The sequence below is a fragment of the Phaseolus vulgaris genome, chromosome 1 (genome assembly GCF_000499845.2).
Source record: "Phaseolus vulgaris cultivar G19833 chromosome 1, P. vulgaris v2.0, whole genome shotgun sequence".
Lineage (NCBI taxonomy): Eukaryota > Viridiplantae > Streptophyta > Magnoliopsida > Fabales > Fabaceae > Phaseolus > Phaseolus vulgaris.
Window position 1 is genome coordinate 47,928,635 of NC_023759.2, and position 18,463 is coordinate 47,947,097.

Here is an 18,463-nt window from a genome sequence, read left to right on the forward strand (position 1 = left end):
TAAAAAAATAAGATGATAATAATATTATTAATATTTGTACCGGTACGACCGGACAACTCAGTCAGTCGGCCAACATTTGAACCAGTTAATCACTTAACCATGGTGACAAGGTCACATGACGACATGTGACTGACCGATCATTAGTGACGAATAAAGGGTTGACTAAGTTAGCAAGGTTAATCCACAATTAAGAACTGTTTAGTGCAACCCTAAATATGAACTAACCTCCTAATCCAACCCACCAATGAAGGTCCATTAAGATAATAATGGTACTCTGATACCTGAGTGCTAACACTCCGATTGACTTGAGCGTTGGAGTGTCTTCTGCAAGTATCACTCCCGCCTATAGAGCCGAACGACCGAGAGAAAGAAAGAGTAGTAGGGAGTTTGGAACATCAGTAATCGACCAAGGGTAAAGGCAGATCAATCATTCTCTAGGCCCCAGATCTATTCAAGAACAATATTAATTATTTATAAAATTGAAATTAATGTATAAGAAAGATAATTTTACAATCCTTTTGAAATTACTTACAAAACTTTGTTCTTATATTTTTCTTCACATTTTCTTTCTATATCGAAATAAGCACTTTCCATTTTTTATACTTTCCTTTTTTACTTCTCAAATCTACCGGACCCTAAGCTTGGGGCATTTGATAGCCAGCGGCTGCTTAATTGGGATTTGGTGAAACTAACAGATATGAATGCCTTATCTTAATATTATAATCCAAGTTCTACCAACAAAGGCTAACCTTCACTCTATAGATTTGCTTTCTACCTATGAAGGGCCTCACATATTTCTATTTTTCTTCGTACACCTCCAAAGTGTTAACCGTACAGTATATGTATTGTATAAAAATATTAGTATGTTAGATTATTGGCCTCCAAGTGCACGAATGTCGACTTCGTAGACAAACCATCCTTGCTTATCCATGAAACAACCATTATAATAATGAATATACATAATAAAATAAATTATTTAACATGATTACACAATGATGATTGATGAAGACATCTTCAGAGAAGCGAGAAAGGGCACATAGTACCCTGAGTTTTGTTAGTTGTGAACTTATGTGTTGTATCAGAAGAAAGATTAAGACTCAAGCATTTGAATATTATTATATACAGAAAAAGAAACAAAAGATGAGGAAGAGAAAGAAGCGCTAGAGAATCTGGTTTAAGGTGTCACCAACTCACGGAGCAACTGTCTGCAGTAAGCTGTTGGTTGAAGTTTTGGGTTTCACAAGATGTGCAAGAGTGACGTCTGCTTTGGCAGGGCTAGAAACTCCCTCTGGGAAGGGGACCTCAAACAGCAAAGACTGGTACAAACAAACTTCATCTTCCTTGCAATAGTATACCTGTAAAGAGACAATGTAATTCTTTTTACATTATTGCTCGATGAGTTTGTCCACCACCACCACCACTATGCGAGGTGGATTTATAATCATTGCAGTTGAATACATGAAAAAGCTAACAAAATTGAGGTAAAAGTCGGTCACTTTAGAATTAAGATTCCCAACATTAGAGAAAGAAACTGCTAAAGTTTTCATCGATATTTCTAAATTAAACTAGAATTTCAAGGATCTGAAACTTAAAGAAAAAGGTTTGAAGGCGAGAAGCAAACCATATTATTTCACAATCCGACCAACTTCTGAGTTCTGTAATGAGGCATACCTTACAATTAATTCTTCCCATTGAAGCAGAGTTAGAGGATCTCTTAAAGTGAAGAGTTGCAGATCCTTCTGGACTAATGAATCCATCAAGGGGTTCAATATTCACAGCATCTTCAGGTTCAATATCCACGCTGAATTTACTGCGTGCTTCCTGCAATGTAAATTTAGGAGAATAGTTAATGAAATATATAATCTCTATTGTATGCTAAAAATTGAATTATTAGTGCGTTTGAAATAAAGGAAGGGTGAGGACCTTTGAGAAATGATACTCGCTTGGTAATGATATTTTAATAGACAAGTTTCCCTCATTTGATGAAATGGCATCAATCGTAATTGGCAATGTATCGGCTGATGCTCGCCGTCTAAGACGTTTAAAAGATCTTGATTTTGGTTTAGGAGGCTGAATTCCTTTAAGCTCCAAGGTACGGAGTTCAGTTTCATCAGCGTTTAAATCTAGATATCGAATTAAGCTGTTGTTTGTGTCAGATATAAATAATCTCCCTGAAAACAAAAATAGAGAACAACAAAAATTTGTAAGAATAAGGTTGATTTAAAGTTAATTCATTTTAGACCAAATAATTGAATCAAGTGATCAACAACCCAAAAAAGAACAAGATATGTACTTGTACCACAAAAAAGTAGTGTAGGATTATATAATCATACATAATCTGATGACAATTATGTCCACTATAGTTTATGTATATAAATATTTAAAGGCTAAATTATACAAAATGGTCCCGACAGTACGCTAGCTCTAGGTGCATGGTAAACACTTTGAGAAGAGGGAGAATGAATGCGATCAGATTTATTGACAAAACATACAGAACAAAAATGAAATAGTTTATTTATTTGAGAGGCAAATTACAATGATTGAGCATTATTAAAGGATGGATTGTAACTGTGTTTAGTGTACACATTAATATTCTGACTTATAACGAAGAAGAATATATTTATTAACTCGTGTGTAGTGTAGACGAGTTAAATTTGTTAAAAACATTATCAATGTGAGATACCTTGAGAGATTTTGTAAGCATATTAGTCACGTGGTTGCTGAAGAGCAAAATATGTATACTTGGGAAGCGTAGCTGTTCTGAGGAGTTAAAAATGCTGGAAGGGTACAAAAGCTGCTAAAAGGCAAACAATGCTCCGAGAGCACGCCGGTTTCCAAAGGGTGACAACTTCCAATGAACAGGAAATGCTCAAAGGGCATAATAGTCACCGGAGAGAAAAAACATGCTCGGAGGGCATGGCGACTACCAGAGTGCTAAGACTTGAAGGGCGCTGTTGTCAGAAAACAAAAATGCTCAAAGGAAGCTAAGGCTTCCAGCGAGCCAAAATATTGTACCAGATATTGTTTACCTAAGAATATGTTAGAGTGACAAAAGTCGGCACCAATACATCTATTAAAGAGAAATTGGATAATGGCTTTGTCACGGCTTTAGTAAGCAGATTTCCTTACAAAAGGTCTTCCCACAAGACGATGTCATGATCTCACATGCAAGTTAGAAATTATATATATCCATACACCAGCTTGAGGGTAGGATATTAAGTGTACTACTAGAAGATATTAGAAGATTCTAGAGATCCTTTGTAATCATTACTTTAGGGTTAGAGTTCTCTATATATAGAGGTTAATGTCCTGTTTCAAATAAATAAAGTGAATAAAGTATTCTTTCATTGAGATTAATCCTTTGAAGTACATGTATGTAAAAAAAGTTTATATTCCATCTTAGAGTCATGCAGGGCAATTTGTGAAAGCTCTAAAATAAATTAAGTAGATGGAAGTAAAGAGAGCATACCATTGTTCCCTTCAACAATTCCTGCCGGTTCAGAGAGCTGCGAGAAAAATGATAAAATATATTACACATACATCAGCTTTATATTGAGAAAACAAGATACATCTTTGTTTTATCTTCAAATAGACTTCTGAGAAGGATGGCTGAGAAAAGAGAAGCATTCAAACATGTGAAAAATTTCTATTAAATAATGAATCTACAGAATAAAAGACCCGGAAACAAGACTAGGTCAGAGTAAGAATGTCAAATAGCATAAATTTCTCCACTTTTTCCCATTTCTAGGGTAGAAAAAGGAAAATAAGAAATCTCTCTAGAAGAAACTCAAAATTTGGGTTTGAGTCATCCCAATTCCATAAAACAGGCTTGCAAAGTAAAAATTATACCCACTTATATAGTCCATGTGGAACTTGGATTTTTCCAAATACACCTCATCATACCCAACTCTATTGAGTTTGCGTGGAGAATATAGTAAGTGGCCCTTTTAATAGATTTAAAGTAGACTTTGATACCATCTTAAGATTTTGATTGAATATAACTCAACCTTAAAAATCTGACTTGTAAAATGAGAGTTTAGCCCTACTTATATATTCTTTAAAGGCTCTACCTTTAGTTAAAGGGGAACTTAGGGGTTTCCCCGATAAAGAAAAAAAAACTAACAAAAGTAATGTTAACCACATCAGTAGAATAATTCCCAGGAAACCTGTTGCATATTTCAAGTTAGTGCAAATATCATTAAGTATTATTAAGCAGCATCAACACATTTGTAGTGCTTTTCTTTGACAGTCTAGTGGTCATTAACCAACTTGTAGAAGAATAAAAGGAAGAGAGCATCTGATATTCTAAATCCTAGAAGTGTCAATTTTCAAAAAAATTGTCATTTATTGTGCTTCATCAGCTTGAGATCATGCAAACATATGCACTATATGCAACCAAAAACTAAGCAAATTAAATTCATTCCACCTTTGAAACAATTGACAGTTGCACACTTACATGTATTAAAACGAGAAAAAAAAAAGGAATGCACAGCAGTATGTCTTCTTGAATGGATGATTCAAGATTTTATAACAATAATATAAACTGGAATTTATATGCTAACAAGGAGATGATTTAGGAAAACAGCATAGAACATTTTACCAACCTGAGCTTTTACAGCCGTTCCATCTTTGAAACCAGCTTTTCCAGTTCCTGCAATGGTGTTAACTCTTTTACTAGTTGGATCTAGCTTCTTGATCTGATAATTTAAAACATAACACAGGGAAGGGAAATAGGCAATTCAGTCAATGAGGATAATGGAGCTAAAGTCTGACCATCCAATTAATTAAATTGTGTCTAAGGTGTTTCATGTATGATTCCAAAGCTCCAAAAGATATGTTAGATGACATAATCCGAGTATCTGACTATGTTTAGAATTAAATCACATATGAGACGTACGTAACTACATATTTAGAAAAAGAATCAGCTACCCTTGCAAGATTTCACATAAAAAAAGGTTAAAATATCTAATTAATGTTTAAACCTGCCTGACACCAAATATTGATTCTTAATAGAAACCAGCAGGATGACCAGTCAATCCTTGCCTTTTGAGGACAATACAGCAAGAATAAGGAGAGAATTGTTGGAAACTTCAACAATGACAGAAATTGGAAAATGCATGTAAAGACAAAAGGAACATGTAAATTAGCCTTATTGCATAGCGAGGAGCCTTTGGTACTGGAATATGTTAGTTAGCTATATAACTGAGTCGGTGTTCTCTATAAGATATATTGCATACCAGAGCCATGATAAATCAAAAGTAACTGGGTCTGAGTTCTCTACCTTGTGATTGTAGCTATCTGCGATATAAATTTCACCATCATTTCCACACAAAACCCCCAATGGATGTTGAAGAAGTACATCAGACCCTATTCCATCTTGATCACCAAACTGCAGAGGTTTGAAGATAAAAAGGTAGGTTTAGATTACAAGGAGAGAAATTCTAAAGAGAAAGGTTATAAATGTATGATATATATCAGTAATTAAAGTTGTGTAGCTGTGAGTTTGAAGATTGAAGAACATTTGTATCATTAAACACCCAAGCTAATCTATTGCAATTTTTTTCCTTATAAAGAAACTTAATGGGCCAAAATAAAGCAGGAAATCTAAGTAACTTGTATCTGAAATTATATCAAAGCTACCTTAAACAAATTGTCAGAGAACATTGGGTCACCACCAGCTAACAACTGAGATCCTCCTGTTTTAAGATCCACAGCTCTAATTGAACTACTCTCACTATCAGCAATGTAGATCTTGCTTAGATCTTATCATGCAAAATCAAGTGAAACATTTATTATTATGAATGACAGTTAAACCGAGTTCAATTAAATTGTTGCCACAGGTTACCTTGAGACAATGAAAGACCAGAAGGTTGTGCAAATGACGTGTTTGTAGAACTATTTAAGTCAAAACATGATCAAGTAAGCAATAATCAGAAGTTTGTCAGAGCTCAAAAATCACCACAATACATGGAGTAAACTGAAACCAATAATTTCAAAACTATGGTCCAACCAACACATATCTTTCCTAGAAAAACTAAAAATAATCATTGGCAATTGAATCAATTTAATTGTCCCCTGAAAAGCAAGTGACTTTTTCATGCCATTTTTCATTAAAAATCGTTCTTGAATTTTTCACTAGTTTTTTATCCCCTTAAATTATCCAAATTCTGGGTTTAAAAATTCAAGAATGAGCTTTTTATACAATTCTTCTTGTACAGATTTTTTCAAAATTTTCAGCACAACTTTTAAGGGCATGTCAAACTTTTAAGAGATTAAACTTTATTTTAATGAAACAAGTATGCATAGTCTTACAGTAATAGTTACAATAGCAACTAGATTGGCACTCTTATTAGTAACAATCATTTGCAAAATGTTATTAAAAAATTAAAGAAACAAACCAACAAAAGTGGGGGATCACGCCAAACCGACTAGGAAAATCTAGAACTAGGAAGACCAAAACAATCTATAGAACGTCGTAATACAATGCAAGGAATGCTATCCCACCAAAACTAAAACTAACCAATGTTCATATTCTAAATTTGCCCAAGGCTTTCCACAGACATAATTAGATAAACACTTATTCTAAATTTGTCTTGTCCAAGACTTTTCACGAAGACAAAATTAAATAAACACCTATTCTAAATTTGCCTAAGCCTTTTCATGGACAAAATTAGATAAACATTTATTCTAAATTTGCTAAAGACTTTTCACGGATAAAATTAGATTATGCCTAAACACTTTTCTCAGGAACATGTATGGTTATCATTTTTTTTTTCATTTACTCACACAAATAGTTATTTTCTATCTAAAATTGTTCGGTATTATCTAATTTTGTTCGTGAAAAGCCTTAAGCAAATTTAGAATAGGTGTTCATGTAATTTTGTCAATGAAAAGTCTTAAGCCAAGTTTAGAATTGGTGTTTATCTAATTTTATCAGTGAAGCCTTATGTAAATTTAGAACAGATGTTTATCTAATTTTGTCCATGGAAAGCCTTGGACAAATTAAAAGCCTTGGACGTGTTTATCTAATATTATCCATGGAAAGCCTTTGGCAAATTTAGAATGTTTATCTAGTTATGTTCTTGGAAACTCTTTGGCAAATTTAGAATAAGTAGGTTGGACACATCTGATAGATATTGCTTTTGAGACTGATCACACGTTTAATAATTTGAAAACATACAATGAAGATCGAATTATCCATGATTTATTTCGGTAAAAACATGGTTATTTAATGGTTACAAAAGTAAAGTGACTGGGGACCATGTGCTGATAGAAGGTAAAATATTGTGGAGGTGAAGTTAGAAACAATGGGGACTCAGAAAACAAAAGCCTAGAAATTGAATATTGCAAGAGACTTCTTCAACAAAAATGCATCAGAAAGGGTTGGAAGGAAGAAGACCTCATGTGGAGCTTCTGAACTATGTTGCTCTGTCCAACAATAAAAAAAAATGCTATACTAGAGTGAGACATCAAATTAAGTTGTAAAGAGTATAGCAACATATAGTAGAAGCTCCACAAGTTTTTGGCAAACTCCTAATTCAATAACAGTTTGAATACGGTTAGTTGGGCCTTCTGAAGTGGATTAGTTGCTAAAGGATAGGCAACGCAGAGCCATTTCGAGCCTATCCTAGCGAGCGTTTGTGTTGGGCCTATCGTGCCACCCGCTATCAGACCACCCAAAATATATAGTCCCACGCACGAGTTGGCAGTCTCGACGTGAGGGGGTGTGTTGGAGATCCCACATCGACTAGAGATTAGAGTTTTTCATTGTATATAAGTGGGTGCAAACCTCAACCTCATGAGCCGGTTTTATGGGGTTGAGTTAGGCTTAAAGTCCACTTTGTAATATGGTATCAGAGCCATTTCGAGCCTATCCTAGTGAGTGTTTGTGTTGGGCCTATCGTGCCACCCGCTATCGGGCCGCTATCGGACCACCCATAATATATAGTCCCACGCACGAGTTGGCAGTCTCGGCGTGAGGGGGGTGTGTTGGAGATCCCACATCGACTAGAGATTAGAGCCTTTCCTAGTATATAAGTGAGTGAAAACCTCACCCCATTGAACCGGTTTTATGGGGTTGAGTAAATCAAGCCTATTTGTCACTAACACTACAGATAAACATCAATCTGCATATCATGTAGAAGAGAGAATAACAATGAATATACAAATTAACAGTGTTTATATTAACAAGATCAGCACATGGTGCCTCCTAGTCACTTTGTTTTTGTAACCATAGAATAATCATTTTTTACCGAGATAAATCATGAATAATTCGATATTCATCTGACGTTTCCAAATTATTAAATGTGTGATCAGTCTCAAAACTAATATCTTATGGAATGTCTACAACCTATTCTAAATAAAGGTTTTTAGGGAGAAGATTAGATAAACACCATGTTGCAAGTCTAAACATAGACAATCTTGAATATGTGGTTGCAACATAGAGAATAAAGGCAACAGAGCACTAAGACTATACATGAGGGAGGCAAAAAGATTTTTAAATACCATAAGTATCGATATAGCACAAAAATGCAGTGTCTGTGAAATAGCAACATTCTGGGCGTCATGGTATTCAAATTTCAAAGGTTACTTCAATAGAATCCACACAAGAACAACTGAAATTACTATTGGCATCAGCAAGGGGGTATTTTTATTTGAGGTGATACCTTGATCCATTTAAATTTCTTTCATAGCCATCACCACTAAATGCTCTCGAAGTTTCCGCCAATAAATTGTGCTCCCAAATCTGATGCTGGCCAGCCATGGCGATATAAATTTTTTCTTCAAGTGGATGAAAGCAGACATCCCAAGGGGAATTGAGAAGCTGGAAAAGAGGGAAATGGAGGAGTCTAACATTGTGATCCATTAAGGAGCCTATAAGAATCACATTTAATGAAAAGACTATAATTAAAACAAACAATAAGGAGTCTAACTTTGTGGTTCATCTTAGATTCTTATCTATATATCTTTGCAAATGGCACTCGTCCTCAATATTTACTAATCAATTATATTACCTGTGTGTCTCCTTTTCCACCACCAACATAATCAGAGCCCTTGGTCCCATTTCCAGCAAGGGTCCGCACTTTCTCATTAACAAAATCAATTTCCCTTTTAAAGCAAAAACAAATGTTAGACCCACCAACATGAAACTATTTAATTGACAATATTGAATAGAAATTTATTAAATTGTATTTTTTAATTAATAAATTGACCCATTGAATTTATGACAACTTGACTCGCATCCAATATGAATACAGCCCCAAAGTCCTTTATCAAATCAAACAAATATTTTCTTTTCAGCTGTTTTTTACTATTAAATTACCCTAAAATATCCATAAAGTGATGACCAGACGCTGTCACATATATCATAAATATGAAAATAAGGCTATTGATTTTCTGAAGCTGTCATGTACCTCAAAGCATGGTTTTCAGTGTCTGCAACATAAAGGATGTTTTTCTTTGCATTATAAGCAAGGCCCTAGAACGGAAAAAAAAACAATTAACCTATATTGATGAAATACTACATTTAAGCAAGAATTAAATACTCTAGAAGCTCAAAGTATGCTTCTTTATTTTGTACCTGAGGACGGTTAAAAGTAGCATCATCAAAGGAACCATCCTTCAAACCTTCCTCCCCGCTGCTCCCAATTTGTACAATAAAATTCCCATCAAGGTCAGTAACCACCTGAATAAGCAACATGACCAGGTGACTTGCTGCTAATTTTAGTAAACAAACAACTTGCATAATTAGAAAGAGAAGGTATTAGAAATGCATGCTTTGGCAAGAGAACTCGGAATAAAGTATGCTAATTTGGGATTCAAAGTTTAATTTGCATTATTTAGTAACACAGTTTCATTATTAATATTATGGGAATTTTAGGTTTAGTAGTTTGGTCATCAGAATTTCATATACTTAGTTTAATTAGGATATCTAAGTCACATAATGCTGGACTTCATGTTTAATCTTTTATAATTGAATTTGAACAATAGTATTTAGTGAATTAAATAGTGCGGTTCCAGTGTCTAGTTCGAATATACATTAAGAGGAATGGACTTCTTCTGTAATTCTTAAGTAATTGTATGCAGCAGTGCCTTCAAAAGATATTCACGATTCGTCTTATATATGAGAAAGATTGCAAAGGTTCTATAAGATATTTTTTGCAACTTCTGAAGGGAACTTATGAATTGACCACAGCAAGGAGTATCTGGAAACCTGGCAACTACCATCCATAGTATGTTGAGTTAAAATACTGCTCCAAATAGTTTGTATGAGAAGTAAATCTAGTGACTCATCATTACAATTATGCACAAGTGGTCATGAAGAGAGAAGTTCGGTGTAGGCAGTGGTAGAGCACTCACTATGCGATTATGGTTGCTGTCAGAAATAAAAAGCCTGTTATTAAGGACATCAACTGCTAGCTTTCCAGGAAACTTCAATGGAGAAGTCAACAGGCGTGGATCATTATCTTTCTCCAAACTCAGGGAAATTGGCGTATTGTCCAGGATGTTTTGCTTTCCATAAAATAGAAGTGCAGCCTCCACAAAATCATCTAGATCCTTTTCAAAACAGGAATAATGCAACACTTGTTTTAATCACCATATTGTAAGAAAAATAATAGCTATAACTACATGTATCAATTGATGAAATTGGGCACTATTAAGAAAAATTAAATCAACGACAATAGCAATACAAATCATTAAAAAATCCTTGGGCGTAATATAAATAATTCCTCCATGCTTAAGCTTGGTTGGGAATTGATTGACGCTCAATCTAAATGGGTTAATATTCTTAAAGCACAGGCTCCGTGACTATTCAGTTCCATAACTACCTAAATGACAGCCTCAAGACAATTATTACACAGACAAATAATTAAGACCTAATAACACTAATTCTGCTTCTTACTTCTGCCAACATAAATTTTCCATGGCCTGCCAGAAAGACTCTGCTTGATTTTGCTGTCTGTAAAATTACTCAACTACAAAAGCTATTTATGGCTGTGCAATAGATACCTACAGGCTCATAAACAAGACCTTTTGTTCAACAGATAATATTACCGCCTGTTAATTAGATGGTTGCATGTGTCCAAAATCATCAATCCCTTGGATAAACCCGTGCGCGCAGCTCATTAGTAGGACAAATATGAATATAAATGTCTGCCACAGATATCTAGCACAGTAGCCATTTTCTTTAAACAATGCTAAATCTATAATACCCAGAGTCATAGTTCTGGTATTACACAAACTAGTAACAGCAACAAAAAAAGTCATACTATGCACATAGTCCTAGAATTATCTTCCATTATTTAAAAATATCACAACAAAATTTAAAACAAAATACACATAGATGAGACTAAAGATCGTCATCAGTACCTTCTTGTGACCTTCTCCTGCTAGTTGTGCAAGAAGCTTACCATCAGGGCCAACTATAGCAAATGTTGGCCACGAATTTATACCCAAGTTCCTCCAAAGAAACATGTCTCCGTCGTTGACAACCTAAAAGGAGGAAATAGATAATAAGATTTGGTGGAGCACACTTTATTAAGCAAAAGTTCAAGAGCCATAAAATATTAACAAAATTAAATATCAAAAGCAAGGAACACTGATAAACAAAATGCCAGCAGAATAAACTATGAAACCAAAACATTGGTTTTTCGTAAACTGAACATCTGACCATAACCTTCTGACGATGTTCAATTTTTTCAGAAAAAGGAAAATAAATACTTTGAAATATTAATGGAATTTGAAATTCAAGCTTTACTGGGTGAGAAATTCCATAGCGTAGAACTGCATTGCGAATTGCTTCAGAATCTTTCTCGTTATCAAACTTTGCAGAATGAACACCCACAACAACAAACTGAACAAAGAACAATATCAAACATTAACTAGACAAGTAAATAACTTTTCACACAGTTACAGAACAAAAAGGAAAATTCTTGAAAATTTTGAGAAATTACCGGCGTATCTTTGTATTTTTTCTCTAAAGCATCTAAGTCTGGCAACACGTGCATACAGTTTATACAACAATAAGTCCAGAAATCCAGCAATACAATTTTTCCTTTCAGATCCTGCCAAAAATTAGAATCAAAAGCTAATGAATTATATCAGATATTTTCATCAGATTATAATTCAAACTTAATAAAAGTACCCTGCGAAACTGAAGTGGAGCTGTATTCAGCCAATCAAGTTTAGATGGAAATTCTGGAACTATCTGAGCACTTCCCCTTGAATTGTGAAAAGAAATTGATCATAGTGTATTAATAACAATTACAACTTCTACAATAGCTCATGGATGTACTGAGCTTCAATGTTCAATCAATGTTTTTTTTTTCAGAAGGAGGAGATGATGGTTACAATTCTAAACAGATAAAATAACTGACAAAAGAAAATATTGTCTTCAAGCTAAATATTGGACAATATTGAGAAAACGACTATATATATATATATATATATATATATATATTAATAAAATAAGCATAGGGTTAAAATCATCGGAAAATATTTATATATAAATTTATCAGAACACTAATTACCTGCTTTCCAGATCAGATATGTAGTTCACAAATTGCTGGATTCTATCATATCTTGAGCTATCTGAGAACAAAAAAGCAATAAATGTATGGATTATACTTCAACTTTTAGTATAACTCAAAAAAATTGAAGAAAAAAGGCTATAGTCAATACCACTCACCACACTTATCTATCTAGCAGTGGTATTGACTATAGCCTTTTTTCTTCAATTTTTTTGATAGGATAGATGAAATCCTTTTATCTATCTAGCATGTAACAGCTTAAGTTCTAATGCTGATTGTTTCTTTGACGTGACCATAAAGCTTCAATCACTTTATGGTCCAAAATATGATTTGGTACCTAGAGCAGAAATGAGGTATTTATCCTTGCCTAACATGCAGTTTTAAATTCAGTGGCAATTTATATTCATATTTATATATATCATCAACAAAAGCCATGAGATAGGAAAATAAATAAAGTAATTCACCTTTCTGCTCCAAGGGTGGCTGGATAACACCAAACAACTGATTCCAAACTGCCTTCGGGGAAGCATATTGCATTGCCTGCAGTACAGCGATGAGCACGTGATTGACTTGCAAATTAATTGTCCCTCCAAAAGATTAAATTGAAGACTTAAGATTCAACCAAAGTTGAGGCAAATTTTGTGCAACAGCAATGTACCTTCCAGTTACTTAAGGTGAAGATAAGGCAAGAGATAGCAATGCCCAGACTTCCAAATCTCAGTATATCTCGCCGAGAACCCTGCAACCTGCCCATAAATTATTTCTGCACCCTCATAATAGCAAAGCAACAAGAAGCACTGCTTGTTGCAAGGGCAAACCACATCAATAAACAGTTTCATTCTCATCAAAAAGCCATTGTCCATAATATAGGAGAACGACACCAGACCATCATAACATCAGAAATCCTTTTATGAGAATCCTCCATTGGCTAGTTAATGAATCATTCAATTATTTACGTTGTGAACAAATGCAAACGGAACTACATTACATCCCGCTACTGTTCAGAGGCAACTTGTTTCAATTCTTACAATTGGAGGTCGTTAGACTTTTATTTTTCATACTTCCTTCTTTGAAATACACAAATATATACTAAAAGCCAATTCCACTTAAAGACAAACCTTTTGCCCCAAGTACAAAATCTTCACACACACAAAAAAAATCCCCAACTTTCTCTTTTCTCTCCCCATCCCCTCCTCAAGCCCCCACGATTTTAATAACTGTTTCAAGCTTCGACATAGACACCATTGTGATTCTATCTCCTGCCTGCCTCTCCTTGCTTTTAAAAAGAACATCAATGTATACTATCACATACATACATACATAAATATAATGTGTGTGTATTATAAAATAATATTATGATAAATACTATATAAAATATATATTAAAATATAATGATATATTATTTTATAAAGTATAATATTAAAATATAATGATATATTATTTTATAAAGTATAATAATAACATAGATTTCAAATTATTTCGGTTGTGTTATCCATTGTCCATTTAACAATGTACAAGATAAAAAAAAGTTATCCTGAAACTTAAATTTGTTCTCTTTATAATTATATTAGTGTGTGTATCAAATACGCACATAATGAATTGAAGGACAGAAAAATATAAACCCTCAAAAAAGGTTTATGAAATTAGTATTGAATTACAATCTATGATTTGATTCCTATAGAGGATAGTTATCTATCCATCATCGTCACAATGAAAACTGGTTAAAAGCAATGCAAATTATGCTAAGACTATATATATATATATATACCTTACGAACTTACTTTTGGAAGAAAATCTTTGGAATTAAGGAGAACGAAAAGAGAACAAAAAAGGTTCCAACATGAAACTGTCTTACCCTCCAGCAAGCACAGCAGATGAAGACTCTGCAAAATTATTTAGAGTTTCAGAGCCCTGCATCCTCTCATCTGCAATGGCATGTGTAGATAAGACCTCGTGCAATATAATATCTAAACTCTTGCGCACTATTCAAAAATAATTGTCAGAAAATAACTATCTTAACTTTTAAGTATACTTTAATGGAACAAACAACTTGACAAAATCAGCCTAGTATTAAAGTGAACGTTTTGCAATAAGTGAGAACAATTTGCAATACATAGAGTACTCATAGCTCAGAGTTCTTAAATTATGGACCAAATGTGGTTTTCCATTCTACATCAGTGGCAAAAAGAATATTTAGAGGAAAAAGATAGATTTACAACAAGCACCCAAGACTACATACTATATCCAACAGAGCCACCATAAAGAATATCCTCAAGTGAAACACTTCCTATGTCATCCCGGATAAATGTTGGTTCGGCAGATTCCAAAACCTCATCTGATAATGAGGTCCTTACAGCTATGCAGCTACAAACAATGAAACAAATTATGTAAATATTTTGTCTACATTTTAATAACGTAAACATAGAGTGGTTTTGGTTGGAGTCTAGAAATTGGTTTGGGTTGGTAAGTTCAAACAACCATTATTTATCCTTTTTTTTAACAAAGGAAATACAAAGGTAATGCTTACCGCATTTGCGCAGCTTTGGCAGCTTGCACTCCAGCTAGCGCATCTTCTATAACAATACACTGGGAATACATATTACTTATTAATTATGTTTAAGAGAAAATACAACCCTCATGTCTAAGTTGTGCATTAAAATTTAATAGATGCTGATAAACATGATAAGAGAAAAATACGCCCATGATAAACCAAGAGTACTCCTCAGGGTGCAAAACACACCTCCAACCCACTTTGTGCTAAAATCTAACTTTTTATTAGAAAAACAGGAGAAAAATAGATCGATCAAACTCTAGACTACTTGGTCATAGAGGCTTCGATACCATGTTATAGACTAACTATCCCAAAAGCTTAAGGTTTAAGGTGAAGACACACTGTTCGTTTTATATTGCATCTTGAACAATATAACACCACCACTTTGAAAAATGCCAATCATCCAAAATATTAAAACATAGGCCTCTTGATAATAAGCTCAATCTAATACCATATACCTCACTAGGGGGCACATTCAATATTCTTGATGCAGCTAAGAAAATATCAGGAGCAGGTTTCAAATTCTCAAAAGCATCTGCAGAGACAATCACATCGAACCTAATAAAACAAATGCAATTGTATGAGAACAACATTTATAGAGTGTAGGTTACAATTAAAACTAAACCCGAGCTGATGAAATTAGGCTTGAAATGCAAGAGCAATTATGTTGTTTAAACCTTGTCTAAATTAAACATTCTACAGCTTAGCATATAATAAGCAGTGTACTTACAATTCATCTTGGATTAGGGTTTAATACCATAATGTCGTTATAACTAATTTAAGAAAAAATAAAAAAGTTCCATACTAATGTTTACTGCATACTATCAGTAAATCAACAATATTTGTAGGTGCAGGTCAATGTCTCCATTAGCATTCAAAAAATTACTCAGAATGTTGGCTTACATTGACAATGGTAAACCAGCAGCGGCTAGATTTGCATCAACCTTTACACGATCAGCACTAGATGCAACAGCCACTTTAAGCCCTTTACTTTTACACTGTTATGTGGTACCATGTATTTTCTTAGTTCCTTGATGAATCAGAAAAGCAATCAAACAATGTTAATATCATGATTAGTCCTGCATACCTGAGAAATAAGTTCAAGGGCACCTGGAAATCCTATTCCAGAATCTGGTTTTGCAAACTGAGATAAGTGAAAAACATTAGGCAATATCGAGTAGAAAAAATAAAAAGTAGCATCAAGAGAAATATAAATACCTTATTTAAATATATTTCAAAGAACCTTTTTTTGGCAGCTTCTGTGTCAAATCCTTTAACTCCCTTAACAGAAGCAACACCTCCCAAAAAGTTAGCTTCTCCTTTCATGTTTAAAATTGGAAAAAAAGAACAATGAATAACTTAAAAGCTTAATAATCAATTAGCAACTCAACAAAACAAAATGGAACTTATCTATCTGCCAAATAACATAGTCGAATCAAAGCAAAATAAAAGTGCAGTAAGAGTATACTAGAAAGAAAAAAAGCATTTCGAACACATTCTTTGCTACATGTTACACATTGTAAGTGTGGAAGTTAAAAAGATGAGGAAATTTAAAAAACAAAAATGACATTATAGAAATTTGTTATTTTCTTTTTATGTTCTTTTGTCTAGTTTTAAGATAGGAAATGGATGTCTTCCAAAGTTTTGTTGTATCCTACCGAGTAACATCTAGATCTAACTTGACCAACATTTTCTATTCATTTTTTATTTTTCTAATTTATTTCACCTAAAATCTTTCGGGGAAATGAAACAATTAAGAAGGATAAAGAGGTCAATGATTTTACCATAGACATGATTCATAACAAAACATTAAGACTGCTATTGATCCATGTACCCGACCCAAATCTACTTATTTCTCTTAACCACCTATTGGGAAAAGGTTTAGTTGTTGCTAAACATGAAAGTGTTGCACATCAATTGCTTAATTTAATAAAAAAAATGGAAATCAGATAGGATTTAAAAAATAAACACTTCAACTACATGTTAACCGAATCAAACACAATTTGAAATCTGTGACATAGGATAAGCCCAACAACAACCAAGCCTTCTTCAATGCATCCAAGCAGCAACGCAGTGACTCTTGCTCATTCGATACTATACCAGAGCCACATAGTTCGTTGTTTTGCGATAATCACCTAGATTAACACTATCACCAAGTTGATCCATGTTGTAGAAGTTCAACTAAGATCTAAGTTAGCCTGACACAACCCTCACCTTTTATCTAAGTTTGTGCAAGGATTTACAAACCGCGAAAGCAGGTTTAGTCATTCTCATCATCTAGCTCTAAGCTGAGACTCCATAAAACGAACAACAACGTTTGTCCACGTCTTAGTGATTTTGTTTCTCCCTTCGCAATGCACATTCAATGCCAATGTTCTCTCACGGTGGATTAACGCTCCAAACGCACACTAAATAAATTATCGCTAATAAAGGCAACTGGCCAAAAACGCATAACATATTCAAAAATTACGATGCAGGTTGAAGCGTGAAGTTCAGGAAACAAAAACCGAAACCTAGAGAAATACCGGTTCCCGTAAACGGCACAAAATCGTCGACGGTGACTTCGATGCCCATCTCGGCGAACAAATCGACGCCGGCTTTTCTTGAAGGCTCTTCGCTGTTGCAAAGCACGCCGTCCATGTCGAAGAGCACCGCGGAAACCTTCCCCCACTCTCCTGATTCCGCGGCGACGTTCTTCTGCTCGACATTCACCACGCAAGCTTTCACTGCGAATCTCTGCGTCAAAACGAGGCGTTTCGATCGGCAATGGAAGAATCGAGAAGAATGAAGCGAAACGGGTTTTGGTCGTTTGATACTGGAGGAGAATAACAACTGCTTTGAGGCCGTTGGGCGCAATAGGTTAAAACGACCCGTTTCAAATGTCGTTGCCATGCTTATGCAGTGCAGTGATTCTGTTTGTGAGTGGCGGGGAGGATCTTAGTTTATATTTATTACAAAACTCATGACAAATTTCAGAGGGTACCTTATCCACTTCTTCACCACACCATTTCTTTCTTTATTTTCATTTTTTCCCTCTCGGGGAGGAATTTTTCTGTCCATTTATGCATTCTGTGACTGAGAAGTTATTCAGTGACTAAGAAGTTACTCAATTAGCTCATACTCTGCTTCACATAAGTTATTCAAATGTAGTTTCAAAATATTTTAAAACATTTAATCAAAAAAATTAGTATTCAATCAAAAAAATTTAAACATTAAAAAAATGTAACTGTTAGAACTTTCCTCAAGAAGACAACTGATGATGTAAAATTAAGTTTTTTTAAAAAAAATATTTAATATTCAAAATCATATTAAATTTTGTTTGTATGTATAAATAACATTTCCGTAAAAAAAATTATCTCTATATAGGTTTTTCTTAATTTCA

At 34.1% G+C, this 18,463-nt stretch overlaps 1 protein-coding gene across 3 annotated transcripts; it reads right to left on the reverse strand.

The window, feature by feature from the left end:
- Positions 1-941: 941 nt before the first annotated feature.
- LOC137814904 (protein SUPPRESSOR OF QUENCHING 1, chloroplastic) lies at positions 942-18,190 on the reverse strand. 3 transcript variants are annotated; one of them, XR_011081694.1, is made up of 28 exons: positions 17,607-18,190; positions 16,300-16,400; positions 16,169-16,225; positions 15,985-16,079; positions 15,540-15,639; positions 15,058-15,116; positions 14,770-14,894; positions 14,386-14,455; positions 13,189-13,276; positions 12,995-13,070; positions 12,531-12,591; positions 12,146-12,221; positions 11,955-12,065; positions 11,759-11,854; positions 11,371-11,493; positions 10,360-10,557; positions 9,581-9,685; positions 9,414-9,478; positions 9,015-9,108; positions 8,667-8,824; positions 5,846-5,895; positions 5,641-5,762; positions 5,282-5,389; positions 4,605-4,651; positions 3,470-3,506; positions 1,924-2,171; positions 1,672-1,821; positions 942-1,355 (listed from the first exon to the last, which is right to left on the reverse strand). XR_011081694.1 is itself a non-coding variant. In XM_068617843.1 (28 exons), exons 1-28 carry the CDS (start codon positions 17,971-17,973, stop codon positions 1,191-1,193), a joined length of 3,198 nt encoding a protein of 1,065 aa, XP_068473944.1. In that variant the 5' UTR covers positions 17,974-18,190; the 3' UTR covers positions 942-1,190. The 3 variants fall into 3 exon arrangements, 1 of the variants encoding a protein (XP_068473944.1); XR_011081693.1 differs by having other exon boundaries at positions 2,684-3,506; positions 4,605-4,697; XM_068617843.1 differs by having other exon boundaries at positions 4,605-4,697.
- Between the last annotated feature and the right edge of the window lie 273 nt (positions 18,191-18,463).

Coding starts and splice junctions, on each gene's coding strand:
- LOC137814904 (XM_068617843.1), bottom strand. CDS start 17,973: ATGGCAACGACATTTGAAACGGGTCGTTTTAACCTATTGCGCCCAACG. Junction 13,071..13,188: donor TCACCTTAAGTAACTGGAAG/GTACATTGCTGT, acceptor GCTGTACTGCAG/GCAATGCAATATGCTTCCCC. Junction 10,558..11,370: donor CAGGAGAAGGTCACAAGAAG/GTACTGATGACG, acceptor TGTTTTGAAAAG/GATCTAGATGATTTTGTGGA.